General features: G+C 39.9%; 2 protein-coding genes across 9 annotated transcripts in view; one reads left to right on the plus strand and one right to left on the minus strand.

The window, feature by feature from the left end:
- sema4d (sema domain, immunoglobulin domain (Ig), transmembrane domain (TM) and short cytoplasmic domain, (semaphorin) 4D) overlaps nt 1–11,733 on the plus strand; it is a 41,248-nt gene extending 29,515 nt beyond the window's left edge. For 6 of the 7 annotated variants that reach the window (XM_008424472.2, XM_008424473.2, XM_008424476.2 and 3 more), the window contains 11 exons: nt 60–158; nt 257–350; nt 486–602; nt 1,879–2,030; nt 2,835–3,010; nt 3,142–3,298; nt 3,684–3,906; nt 4,080–4,192; nt 4,488–4,660; nt 4,828–4,874; nt 5,041–7,141. In XM_008424472.2, coding sequence (XP_008422694.1) covers nt 60–158; nt 257–350; nt 486–602; nt 1,879–2,030; nt 2,835–3,010; nt 3,142–3,298; nt 3,684–3,906; nt 4,080–4,192; nt 4,488–4,660; nt 4,828–4,874; nt 5,041–6,035 — 2,346 coding nt within the window. In that variant the 3' untranslated portion in view covers nt 6,036–7,141. Of the gene's footprint in view, nt 1–59; nt 159–256; nt 351–485; nt 603–1,878; nt 2,031–2,834; nt 3,011–3,141; nt 3,299–3,683; nt 3,907–4,079; nt 4,193–4,487; nt 4,661–4,827; nt 4,875–5,040; nt 7,142–7,539; nt 7,741–9,671; nt 9,885–10,032; nt 10,122–10,948 lie in introns of those variants that run through there. The other variant, XM_008424477.2, reaches the window with a different exon arrangement.
- Nucleotides 10,967–13,483, minus strand: part of LOC103473861 (cyclin-dependent kinases regulatory subunit 2) — a 4,524-nt gene continuing 2,007 nt past the window's right edge. The window contains exons 2-4 of one of the 2 annotated variants that reach the window (XM_008424469.1): nt 13,170–13,297; nt 12,963–13,041; nt 10,967–11,038 (exon numbers count right to left, since the gene is read on the minus strand). In XM_008424469.1, the coding sequence (XP_008422691.1) occupies nt 12,998–13,041; nt 13,170–13,297 (172 nt within the window). In that variant the 3' untranslated portion in view covers nt 10,967–11,038; nt 12,963–12,997. Of the gene's footprint in view, nt 11,039–11,688; nt 12,888–12,962; nt 13,042–13,169; nt 13,298–13,483 lie in introns of those variants that run through there. The other variant, XM_008424468.2, reaches the window with a different exon arrangement.

A 13,483-nucleotide genomic window follows, 5' to 3' on the forward strand; every position in this document is an offset into this window, starting at 1 on the left:
ATACAAGCTTTTCCTGTCTGGATCTATGATGTAAATAACTTTTTCCTGTTCCAATTCAGAGGGACTGCCCCAACTACATTCGAGTGCTCCAGATAGTGGATGACAAGCGGCTTTACATCTGTGGCACACATGCCTTCCAGCCTCAGTGTGATTACTTGGTGGGCTAATGGTTCATTACACTTTAACTGCAAACGTCACACTACATGCACCCACTAATCAGCAGCATTGGTGACTTATATGAGCTTGTGTGTTTCAGAATCTTGCAGACTTTTCTTTGGAGGGTCGACCTGAGGATGGCAGAGGGAAGTGTTCGTTTGACCCTTCGCAGAGCTTTACCGCCGTCATGGTCGGTAAGTTGAGGCCAACTTCGGCTCATTTCACAAAGAGCTCTTTTGGTTGAAGGCCCTGCATTAAAATGGATAATAATCTGTAGTAATCTCTTGTCATGGCGAGGGAAAACTGACTTGGCTTCATTCTCCCATCAGATGGAGACCTCTATTCTGGGACAGCTTATAACTTCTTAGGCAGTGAACCGATTATTTCCAGATATTCCCCATCCCATCCCCTGCTGAGGACAGAGTACTCCACATCATGGCTCAATGGTGAGTTTGGACCATATTTCTCAGGTGGTTCATCCAGCTGAAAGATACTTCAACATACTGCCAGACTGGGACAAATATATTTTTGGCATTTTTTTCGCCACCCTGACTGTTCTCCTTTTTACAACATCCCACACATTCAGATTGTGACTGATTTCAGTTTTTCTGTGTACAGAACATGCAACTCACAGCTTCTCATTTTTACTGAGACAGTTAGTCTGTTAAAATGTCACTGCTGCTGCTGGACCACAAACTCGTGATTATTCATTCTGTAAACAACCCTGACTTTAAATGGGGGAAGTACTCTCTGCAGATCGAAGTTTGTTGAGTTTTAGGATTACTAACATGTTTCTGACCCGTAGTGGATTGCTAAAAGTCAGCTTTATATGACATTAAAAATGTGTTCACAATCAGTATTTACCCACAATAGTTAGTTACCCAAATGTATCAGACTAAGGACATCTCTTGTCTACAAGAGATATCTGGGGGTTACTCCTCTGGCAACCCTAGATATTTTCAGTCAAATTCAGTTCTAGACTCTGGCTGGGCCTATCTAGAACTTACATTTGTCCGGTGAAGTCATTCACTTGTATGTCTGGATTTATTATGGGCCCCTAGTGATGCAAAAAATAAAAAATAAAGCATGAGGATGATGCTGCCTTCACCATGTTTTGTTGTAGATATGTTGTTTTTCTTTGATCATTTTTGCACCTTATGGAATTTTGATCCCAAAGTTCAAGTTTAGCTTCACCAAATTACATATTTTTTGTAAAGTATGGAGGAAAAGGTTTCTGTCTTGCAGCTTACTTCTAAGACCAAATGTATGGAGAACATATACACACCTACATCTCAGTAAATTAAAATATCATTAAATGCTCAGGACCTCTCTTCAAAAAGTGAACCGTGCGTGTGCACTCAATGATGGTTTCATGCCTTAATTTCTGTTCATTTTGATGTTATGACTTAGAATTGATTTATGAAAATTTGAATATAACATACAATGAAGAAAAGTATTTTAACACAGTAACTGTATAGCATATGTACGCAATATTTAGGTGGTAGTTAGCAATGGAGAATCTATCTTGGTCTCATTATCTCCAAACTGTAAACTCCTGAAATCTAAACTAAACTGTGCATACTATGTATTAAACAGCTCAATTCAGGATCGATGTAGAATTTTTTTGTGGATAAATGGGCTGTAAAATTTTTTTTTATATTGGTCGGAACCTCTTGCATCACCAGTGTATTTATCTGTCCTCTCCATGTGTATTCATTTCAGAGCCCAGCTTCGTCTTTGCAGATGTGATCAGGGCCGAGAAGCACAGAGGAGATGGCGAGGACGACAAAATCTACTACTTCTTCACCGAGGTGTCAGTGGAGTACGAGTTCTTTGGCAAGCTGCTCATTCCCAGGGTGGCTCGCGTCTGTAAGGTCAGCGCACGCTGTGCACCATCTGCTCATACCTGCAGCATGCTTCTTTTATCCCCGTTGCCATGTTGTTGTTGTTTATGGATCGTTCTCAGATTCCAATCTTCTGTGTTTTGTGGTGATCAAATCTTAAGTAATTTCTTTTGTATTGACTTCCAGTCAATAAGAGTGATTATACTTGCGCAACATTTGTTAGACAACAAACTACCAGCAGACATTAGCTTATGACTGTTATGTAAGAATTCGAATATAACTTTGTTAAAGACTCGAACACAATCCACCAAAATCTATCAGTTCAAGTAAAATTTTTGCTCTTTCCACAAAACTGAAGATATATTCTTCAGAGATTATAACTAGCTATTTGCAGATTTTTCCCCCACACAATATGAGAGAGGTTTTGGTTTACCACCTTTGTCATTTTTAAAGGTGAACCATGGCAAAGATGGAAATGGGTTCTTCTTCAGTGGAGTTCTATAGACAGATATCCAGTATTTTTGAGGAACATAACTGAAGGGCTTTTTAAGACAAACTAGTCAGTCTTTAATTTTCTTTTTAGTTTCTGCCAAATGTGTGGTTTCTAATTCAAATATCTTAACAGTATTTATAAGCCTGACTATGGTGATGCTATATAGTCTTTTGGTAATTAGTTTATTAGAAAGTCCAGAAGAATAATCCATATTATAAGCTAGTAAAAGGAAAATGAGTTGATTTTGATGTCCCTTTTGCACATTAACTTACTTTAAGATTTTCAATGTGACTTCTTCCTCTTTGTTTTTTACACCTGGCCTCTTTAATATCCGTTTCCAGGGCGACCTTGGAGGAGAGCGTACTCTGCAGAAGAAATGGACCTCCTTTCTGAAAGCCAAGCTGGTGTGCTCCATGCCGGAGCTCAACTTTGTTTTCAATGTGGTTCATGACGTTTTCATCCTGAAGGGGAGAGACTGGAGAGACACAGTCTTCTATGGTGTTTTCACCCCTCAGTGGTCAGTGATTTCTTTACCTTTCAGCTATGTAACAATCCATAAATATGTCTGTTTCATTTAAATGTTATCATTTTCTTTCTTCTCCTTGTTATCCAACTGATTTATCACACCTGTGTGCTTTACTGCCGTAGGGGAAATGTGGGTTTGTCAGCGGTGTGTGCCTACAAAATGACAGCTGTGGAGGAAGTCTTCTCTAAGGGGAAGTATATGCAGAAGGCCACAGTGGAGCAGTCCCACACAAAGTGGGTGCGGTATAACGGCATCCCTCCGTCTCCCCGTCCTGGTGCAGTGAGTGCCTGTCAACTCTCAACTCGCATGTTTTGCTCAACTCATAGCTCATTACAACCACAAAGCTCACTGTGTGTTTGGTGATACGGGAACACAAAGCATCACACAATTGTGAAGGGGACAGAAAATTATAAAAGTATTTACAAAAAAAATCTGAAAATTGTAGCGGGCCTTTAATTCCCCTAAATAAAAATCCAGAGCAGATTAATTAAGCTCTCGTTTATGTTGGTCTACCATGTAAAATCCCATTAAAGTTTGTGGTCTGAAACTTGAGAGGGCGCAATGAGTAAGTGCTATGAATACATCAAGATTCTGTATCAAATATTTGATACAGAATCCGTATTTGTCCGACTTTAATTTGTCCTTTTTCCCCCCACAACACCAGTGTATTAGCAACCAACTGCGTCAAAAAAACATCAGCACCTCACTCCACCTTCCGGACAAAACCCTTCAGTTTGTCCGAGACCACCCGCTGCTGGAGGACCCTGTCCTGCCCATCGGCAACAGACCTCGACTCATCACCAAGGACGTCAACTACACTCAGATTGTAGTAGAGAGGGTCCATGCACTTGATGGGAACATCTATGATGTAATCTTCACCGGAACAGGTGAGAACTTATCTGCTGTGATACTGCATGCAAATTGCTTGATCTTGCTGCAGTTTGCAATAACATGTTTGAATTCTGTTATGCTAAAATGTTAAACTAATGAAGAATACTTTCCCCACGTGTGCCTTGTTGGATAATTACATTTTTTTTTCTTCTTCTGCTGTGATTGTTAGATAAAGGTGTCCTGCACAAGTCTGTGGTGTTCAAGGAAGATGTCCATATTGTGGAGGAGATCCAGCTCCTGAAGAACTCTGAACCCATAAAAAACTTACTGCTGTCTTCGGAGGTCAGTTTCTTCTTCAGTTCTCCAAAAATATAAGTTAAACATTTCAGGTGAATTCTATCAATTTCAGATAAGATCCTATGTCTTGTCTGAGGGGGGGAAAAAAAGTTTGCTGGAAACATTTGGTGATTGTGAAAGTCATAAAGTCATCATTTTATTTGTACAGACACATAAAGAAAAGTTTACAAGTTGTTTGATAGTCTGTACTTTTAAATACCACAGAAAAAATAGGAATTATACGATCTTGTTTATAAATACATTTCTTTGCATATAATATGAACAAACTTATTTCTTCCAGACACGGTCGGTGTATGCTGGGTCGGACTCTGGCATCATTCAGTCCCCCACAGCTTTCTGTGGCAAGTATTCTACGTGTGACGACTGTGTCCTGGCTCGAGACCCCTACTGCGCCTGGGACCCCAACGCAGCCGCCTGTGTCTGCATTCTTGATGCTCCAAAGGAGCAGCTCAGGTAACCTGATGGGCTACATTCACTCTTTATCACCGCTATCTTTCTGCATAGTTGTACTGCACTCATCAGTGAAAAGGAAACTTCCAGAGGTCTTAGGGGTCAGACCTGATTTACCTGCTTCTCAGTGTTTGATTATAATTTGAACTCATAGGTTGTTTGTGTTGCAGGAGTCTGATCCAGAGTTTAAGCGGTGATGCAGACAAGTGTCCTCCAGGTAAGATGTGCACACATCCACCCAAAGAGCCGGAACAGTCTGACTGCACACAGAGGGTTACTACACAGTACATTGTTCAGGCCATAAGTATGAGAAAACTATTTTCCAGTTGAAGGATCACTAGAACAGGAGAAGCAAATGTGACTTCTTTTTGTTTGCTTTTCAGTGTCTTTGGTGTCTCTGAAAGACTATCAGAAAGTCTTAGTGAAACCAGGCAGCTCTGCTGAGCTTCCCTGCATGGTGAACTCCAACCTGGCTCATATGATGTGGAAATCAAACAACACTCTTCTCGACGAGGCCTCTCGTTTCCACTTCATCGGCGAAAACGGGCTCCTCATTTACAGCGTGGCCCCTGAGGATCAGGGTGACTACCAGTGCTGGTCTGTGGAATGGGCTCCCGCTGCCGGGAAGAACTTTAGCCGCCTTCTTGCTGGATACACATTGAAGCTGGATCTTCCTCCTGGACCCCCTGACCAGACAAACCGTGTGGCCACCACAGTCCGCAGCCAGGAGACGAGTAGCGTGCTTCCAGCTGAAGGTAATGGTAAGACAGAGAGACAGCCACTAACTTCGGCCAGCTTCACATCCACAGTCCTCCTCACCACCCCGCCCCAAACTGACCCATCACTAACCCCGCCGCCCAGTGGCACAGTCAGGTTACAGCCAAGCAGGAACCTTCCCCCAAACTCCGTCATTCCTCGTTCAGACAGCCAGGACCCTTCTGCGGAGTATTTGCAACACAACAACAGCGTGGCCCTCCTCTCCCTTTTCCTCCTGTTCTTCCTCCTGTTTTTAGCCGCGATGGTGTACAACTGCTACATGCAGTATCTCCCGGCCCCATGCCTCAGGCTGCGAGCCACTCTGCTAGGGAGCAACAAGTGTACCCATCAGCCAGAGTACAGGGCATGTGAGGCGGGTTTAATGGAAGCGTCTGCTGCCGACAAAATTAACATGACGGAACAACGTGCGCAGAACGGCAGCCAAACCACCAAAAACCTTCAGGCACTGCGCGACACTGGCTACGAGACGGAACCCGAGTGCGGCAACGGACGCCTCCCTTCTCACAACTTTGGAGGTGATAGCTCCTCCCAGGAGAAACCGTTTGATGTGGACTGCGACTCCCAGTCCATCCAGTTTGCGGATGCAGATGACGCTTACTGATGAATATCACTAGTGTTTTTACATGTTCAGAGTAAAAAGTACACCAGGGCTAAGTTTCTTATTTTTGCAGTAGGCATGGGCCACCATGATGACCTTGAGTAAAACAAACAGATTGACGTATTTAGCATAAACCCCCCCAAAATGTCTGACATGATCCAGTTAATTTTATTTAAAACAACAAAGTGTACTCATTTACCTGTTAAAATAAAAAGCATCAACATGTATTTATCATAAGACTTAAGCAAAAATACAGAATGACTGCAAAATTTATTGTGGAAAATATTGAACCTTTTGGTCGTTATACTCCTGAGAGAGTAGCACAGTTTTAACAGTCTGATATGTAGGCGCTAACCCAAAGTTGCTTTAAACTAGTGTCTTTTAACCTCTTTATGGAGGAATGGGTGGTGTTTTTCACAACTAGAAATGTTTCCAAACAGCTGAATTTGTAATCTAAGAGAGGGAAATCCTCCTCCTCCTCTGCTTGGAGGAGGAGGATTGTTGCCATTACTTAATGCTCTATGCATCTGGACAAAACTCTGGTCACGTTGACAATTTGATTCATTTTAAAAGTCTAACTTTGTGAAATCTTGCCATGCCTTGATACCGTCTGCAGGTCACTGGCCCATGCTAAGAAGCTGAATGTCATGAAAGTGAGCGCATGTCCAGCATGTAGCAAATATCTGAAGGCTTGGACCAGATGTTTTGCCCTTTTGTGGTCTGATTTAAAGCTTTTATCCTTTCAGCTGAGTCCAGCAAGAAAAGCTATTTCTTATATTCCAAATTGGAAGCATTCTTTACCAAATTGGTAAGTTATTGTGATGTTTTCCCAAGTTGGAATCCTATTTCTATTCAGCCTGAGTGGATAATAATGTCCCTCGGAGCATTTGCATCCATTTGTGTAACTGATGTTTCATCGTCATGGTAATTTCTCAGGGAGGTTGTGTGTGATTTGCCTTTGTGTGTTGCCCTGTGTTGTCAGCCACGCGGTTTGTGAAGCTCCATCACAGAGTCGATACGTCAGAAGATAGAAAAACAGTCGGACATCTTGATTGGTGGAGAAAAGCTGGAATGTATCGAACCCTGGACTGTTGATGAGTGGCACTGCTGAGATTTAAAAAAAAAAAACATTTTCTTTTTCTCTTTATCTGTGAAGTCGACATTCCTGATTGTCCTGTGTATTAACCCTCATCAGGCTGTCTCCCTTATGTGGTGTGTTACTGAAATAAAAATGTACAGTATGAGCAGAGGACATTAGAGCCCTGGAAACAATCTGAAGTTTAATATTTATTATGATTTTATTAAACATTCTATTTTAGATTATTTAAAATGACACATCTGTGGTAATATCAACACAGCAATTCATCCTTCATTTTGATTTTATTTATTGCAAAACTTCTAGTTTTATACCTCTCACTCTCCCTTTTTTTATTCTCTCTGCATGCCATCCGGTGTTCAGACTTTCCTCAAAGCTCTCTTCTTTTCCGCCACTCCCTCCCTCTCACAGCCTCCTCTATCGACTCCTCATCTTCTCTGTCATCCTCTGGAAGTAGCTCTTGCTCTTCTCTCCCTTCCTCCTCTTCTCCTGCCAAGCCCCACTGTGTGGAGGCTCGGGAGGCAGAGGTAAGACTATTGCCTCCTCTCCTGAAGGACCAGGCCTGGGGGGTTCATGCCCAGGAGGCCTTCCTGCTCTTCTGCCTCGCTCTGGGTGAGTGCTGCCTGTGACTCTGACCCATCTCATACCCCCCCCTGAAAAAAACCTCCCCCTCCCTCAGGGACACATGCTTGGTTTTGAAACCCATGCCTTGTGTATTTAACCCTTTGTTTTGCATTTTTTCCTCCCCTTTCTACTGTGTGTTGGCATTACTCGAGCCTGAACTAACAGAACTGAGTGTTTGGGTTTCTGGATTTGTTCGCTGGATTACCACAAAGGTGGATCGATTTCTGAAAATACGAAATAGGGATTCATTGCAAAAATGTCAGCTTCTTTACAACTGACTTGCACAAATATATTTTTTATAAATTGCTGTGTAATGGCAGTCTTAATTTGTAAAATTTAAAGATGAGCACTGTTCACAATGGCTCCATGGAACATGCAGAAGAAGTCTGCAGAAGAATTGTTGGTAAAACTGTTAATTTTGTTTTTTTGTGCCTAAATTTTTTTTTTGTGTGTGTATAAACATTTGTCAATATTTGTATATATGGGAAATGGTTGTTGATTATGTACATAAATTTATGGGATGTTGGGCTCCTAGGAGAGTGGTGAAATAAACCTTGTCAGATTTCAAAACCTTATTTTAAAACTGAATCAGAATAAAGAAATGACACAAAATATCATTGTACATTATTGCTCAAAGATAATTCATTCCCACTGCACTTTTTTGCATTTTGTCATGTTTGAGCCACAAACTTCAATGTACTTTGAGATTTTTATGATTGACCAAAAACAAAAGACAGCATTAATGTAAAGTGGAAGGAAAATGTTTATGAATAATGATCTGAAGGCTGTCGCGTGCGATTATATTTGATCCCCAGAGTTGATTTATTGTGGAATCACCTCCTGCTGCACTTAGTTGTATGTTTTGGGGTATCTATGAACTTTGCATATCAATGATTAATATTTTTGTTTCATTTTTTGTTAAATTGACAAGTTCAGTAAAAATTAATGAAGTAAACCTGAACATCAATTTTGGACTCAACCCAGGACTTTGACTGGACCACTCAAATACAGCCAGTGTCCTTTTGATCTAAACTCCCTTTAGATCAAAAGCATCCTGCTATAAATTGGCCTCCATCCCAGTCTCAAGTCTAAAAGGTTTCCAGGTTCACCTTCTATTTAGCTTGATCCATCTTGCCATTAACTGTCCAGCTTCCTTGTCTCTGCTACTGAAGGTTAACCCCACAGCATGGTGCTGCCATTACCATGTTTTACAGGTGGAATGGTGTTTTTGGTGTGATGTTAGCTTTCTGCTCAACTTGGCATTTTGCATGTTGGTCAAAAGGTTCAAATTTGGTCTCATCTGACCAGAGCCCCTTCTTTCAGATGTTTGTATCTTCTACATAGCTGGTGCTGAACTAAAATGGGCTTCATGCAACTTCAATTCAGCTACAGTTTTTGTATTGCAACTCTGAAGTCAGATCTATGGCAGCACTGAGATGTTAAGAGGGGGTTTAAATCAAATGCATGCCAAACTTTTTTTTTTGCGTGCAAGCCTCAGAGGCTGGCTTACACACCAACAGATCTGATACGGACACATCATTCTACAATTGAGAAAATGTTTTAAACAGTCATCCTGGTTGGCGACAGTTTATCAGGCATCAACTATTTTCTGAATGTCCAATGTTCTCTTTCAGACTCTCAATGTACAAACTTTACAAGATGGCAATGAATAGATAAGGTTTAAGGAAAGCTTTTTCTTAATGTCCTAAATGAAACTTTTTTTCTGGCATGCTGAACTGTTTGCGTGATCACTGTTGAACAAAACAAAATCAGATGTGATGAAATCTGTTTATTGCTGCATGACTGCTTGCACCTCTGCAAACTGATTTCCTCATGTGAACGTACCAAAGGAAAGCACCATGTTCTCCACGCCAGGGTCTCAATCAGGAGTCAACAAGAAGTCCCGTTCTGTTCCGCAGGTCCAAGCGACATCCATATTCATTGGCTAATAAATGGGTACAGTGTGGACACCTCAGTAATGGAGTACCGAAGGCCACTGGGCCAGAGGGAGGTACTGGTGAGCAGCTGGCTCAGAGGGGGGCCGCTGATCAAGGAAGCCCGTTACCGCTGTGTTGCTGAAGCCAGCACAGGAAGTGACACGTCTGACATTGACCTCCATCTCACTACAGGAGGTATTATGGTTGTGTGGATTTGGGTAAAAATGTTAAACTGCTGTGAAGTGGTTGTGTATGAGGGATTTGCCCTGGTTGGTTGTGAGTATTGCCACTGATGGGGCGACGGGTGATGGTTAAATCTATGAAGGATGTTGTTGTTTGACAGATGAAAACATTCCATCCAGGGAGCTGAACCAATGGAGAGGTGCGCTTACAGAGCATGAGCAGCTGCTGAAACGATGGGAAAAAGCCTGGGTAGGTCTCACAGTGGGGTGTTTTTCGTCTCATGTTCTTCAAAAGCCTCTTTGTCTAATGTTTCACTTCATTTAATCAGTATAGCAAGATGAAAATCTTTTTGATACTTCTGGAAATTAAAAAAAAAAAAAAAAATATATATATATATATATATATATATATAATTTTATTCCAGTTGTATGATTTTGGATATTTCTTCTGGTGGGAAAAATAAACCCAAGAAAAATATTTGGCTTTCACTTCTCACCATTGGCACAATTGAAAAATATATATCTTTAAAATAAATTTAACCGATACGTTTTTTTTAAGTTGACATCTCTGTGTAAAGGTAAAGGTAATTTTATTTATATAGCTCATTTTCAGCAACAAGGCAATACAAAGTGTGATCAAGTCTCAATAATAGCTGTTGTCATCCTTTACTTATGGTGGAAGTTCAATCAAGGTTATGAGTATTTCCATTGATAGGGCAATACTTTGATGAAAAATATGATAATTGCTTGTCTCTAATGGTAAAATAAATAAGTACAAATGTAAGAAAGCAACAGTCTCAATAAATCAGACTATGAAGAACTACATTACAAAATATCCTTATCAATTTTATTATTTCAAATAGTTTTAACTGCAACTTTACCATCATTGTGTTTTGAGGTTTTCAAAAATAAAATGTGATGACCAATTCAAAGCATCTACTCTTTTTTTTTTTTTTTAGATTGTATGCCTTTATGGCTATTAAGTACAGAATCCACAGAAATCCTTGCCTTGCATTTTTTAGTTATTTATTTTTTCACTTCTTTGCTTCTTTATAATCTCTGCTCTTTCCTCTGCAGGAAAGCTGTGATGGCCACACAGCTGGGTGAGCACGTGTTCATTCTGGTTGTGCACTGGTCTTTCAGTCCAGCTGGACCACTCCTCTGGCACTGAACATTTCACAAACACAAGTAATATGTTTCAGTGTCACCACTTACATGAGAGTTTGATGGACCATGACATGAAGAATTCACAGCTCTTGCACCCAGCAGGTGCAGACCTCACATGGCTGCTGTGATGGTTTTTGGACTCCCTCCAACTGGAAGGATTAAAGCCCACTGACTCCTTCAGTCTAAGAAAGTTTGTACTGGATTTGTTGCTGTATTTACAGTATAAGACTATAAATACATTTTGAAGCAGTGTTTGTGTGGAAACGGCAAATGTGTTTTTGAAGTTTTATCAGATTCTGTGGGTCAGTGTCTCTGTTAAACCCAGTTATAGTGTGCTGATATTCAAAGTTTTGCCTCTTAACTTCCTTAAAGAACCAGTTTCACTCCTCAAGGCTATCTTACAGAGTTTTTACTCAAAATATACCTAGTTATTCAAGCCTCAACTAGGATCAAACTGAGATAAGAAATTTGCTATCTCTGGTCATACTTTTATTGCCAGTATGTCTTATGCTTAAGTTAGCTTAATTATTTACTTGAATAAAACAATACTTATAATATTCACAATACCACTAGGTAAACATTAAACTGCCAAAGTCCAGTGTGTTTTGGCACACACTGGAAAGTTTACCACTTATTGCTTTTTTTTTTTAAAGAAACATGTGGTTTTAGTCTTGAAATAAATTGCTTTATTCCTGTCTGATTTGTATTGAATGGATCATGTCATGTTGAGCAACTACTGGTTTTCAAAAATGCTGAAAAGTTAGTAGTTGTTCATACTCCTAAAACAAATGCATACTGCACACATATGGCTTTTACTGTAAAAATCCAACAAAGTTCGTTTTTACAGTAGACCAAAACACTGAATGGGGTATATTCCATGTTTTGTTCTGTTGCAAGGCACGTTAGGCACAAGGCTAAACTTTATTATGCAGTTCTTTCATAGAAGTTTTCTTAAGCATGTTTTGGATTAATCCTGCTGGGGTCTGGATTTCTTTTTTTACTTCACAGAGCAAATTTATGTAATGTAATTAACACTAATGCTGTTTTAATAGTCATCGTTTTATAATGTAATCTATCAAAGTTGGGTCTTCTTTAAAAGGGAAACTTTTACTCGCAATTATAACTGTTGCAAGTACCATTGCAACAGTGGTACTTATTTGAATGAATCCTGCAGCTATGCAAGTTCCAACTCTGCTGAATCACAGTGTATCACATCAGCATTTTCCACAAAAAGCATTTTCTTCCACCTGAATAATTTATTATCCAATGACTTCTTCTTGTAGATCTATTACAGCATTGGAACAGGACGACTGTTTCCTAGAATCTAATTGGCAAAACAGATGCTGATTATTAAAGAAATGGATTATAGATTTAAAGACCGATGACTATTCCGTAAGGGGAAAATACTGTGTGGTGAGGCTTTATTGTTGTTTTTCACATTAGAAACTTTGTATTGAGCTAAAGTGCATCTGGGAAAAAGACATGCAGTTGACCTGGACAATACCTCTGCATAACTTACTGTTTAAGATGTTTCCATTTAAATTTTAAAACAAGATTATAGCACCCTCTTGTGTCCAAAAGAGAAAAAACAACCAAAAGGGGAAAATGCTGTCAGCAAAGAAAACATGGAAAAACTGAAACTGTATGACAGCAGCACAATTGTTTAAGCATTCTTCTATAGAGTTCATATGCAAATATTTAGCTACACAGCAACCTTCCTACTGGTCACGTGGGCCGTCAGGTGTTCCATTGCATTATTTCTTTACGACAAAATTGCTTCTTGATAAACATCACAAGTCAGTTTTTTTCCTTCTGGTTGAACAAAGCAATTGTTGCTAATTGCAAGTCCCTAAAACACGAGGAAAATTACAAAGAATAATTATTTTTTAACTGTTTAAGCAGCAAAAGGGTAGCCATCACTCACAGCACGACTTCCCAATAAGATGTGGTAGGATTGGGTCAGTGTCTTGGTGGAGGTCTTCTAAACAGTAGGATATGAGGCTCTGAAAGAGAATTTGATGAAAACTTCACATAACTAGGTAACGGTACAATTAATTTCTACAGTTATCTTAAGAAGAAAGCTTTTTCCAGTTCCAAGATGGGCTAACTTTAAATTGTTTTGCTCACGTACCTGGTTCGTGTATCATGTAGTGGATCCAGCCTCGGGACTGCTGCACTCCCAGCTGTCTCCACTCATCTTCAGACATCAAGTGGGATTTTGAGACATGCTTAGCCATTTCCTGAGGAAGAACAACATGCCTAAGCAAGCAAGAAAAGAAAGACTATTACTTTTAATAAAACAACTAATTTTCTTAATGTTATGAAAAGTAATAAAAAATTATTTTATACAAATCTGTCTAGTCTGAGAACTTCTACTTAAAAATGTGGATATATTATATTTTCTTTTAAGACAAATTTCTGACTTGGGGTTGAATTAGAAAATAA

Source organism: Poecilia reticulata, linkage group LG12 (genome assembly GCF_000633615.1).
Source record: "Poecilia reticulata strain Guanapo linkage group LG12, Guppy_female_1.0+MT, whole genome shotgun sequence".
NCBI lineage: Eukaryota > Metazoa > Chordata > Actinopteri > Cyprinodontiformes > Poeciliidae > Poecilia > Poecilia reticulata.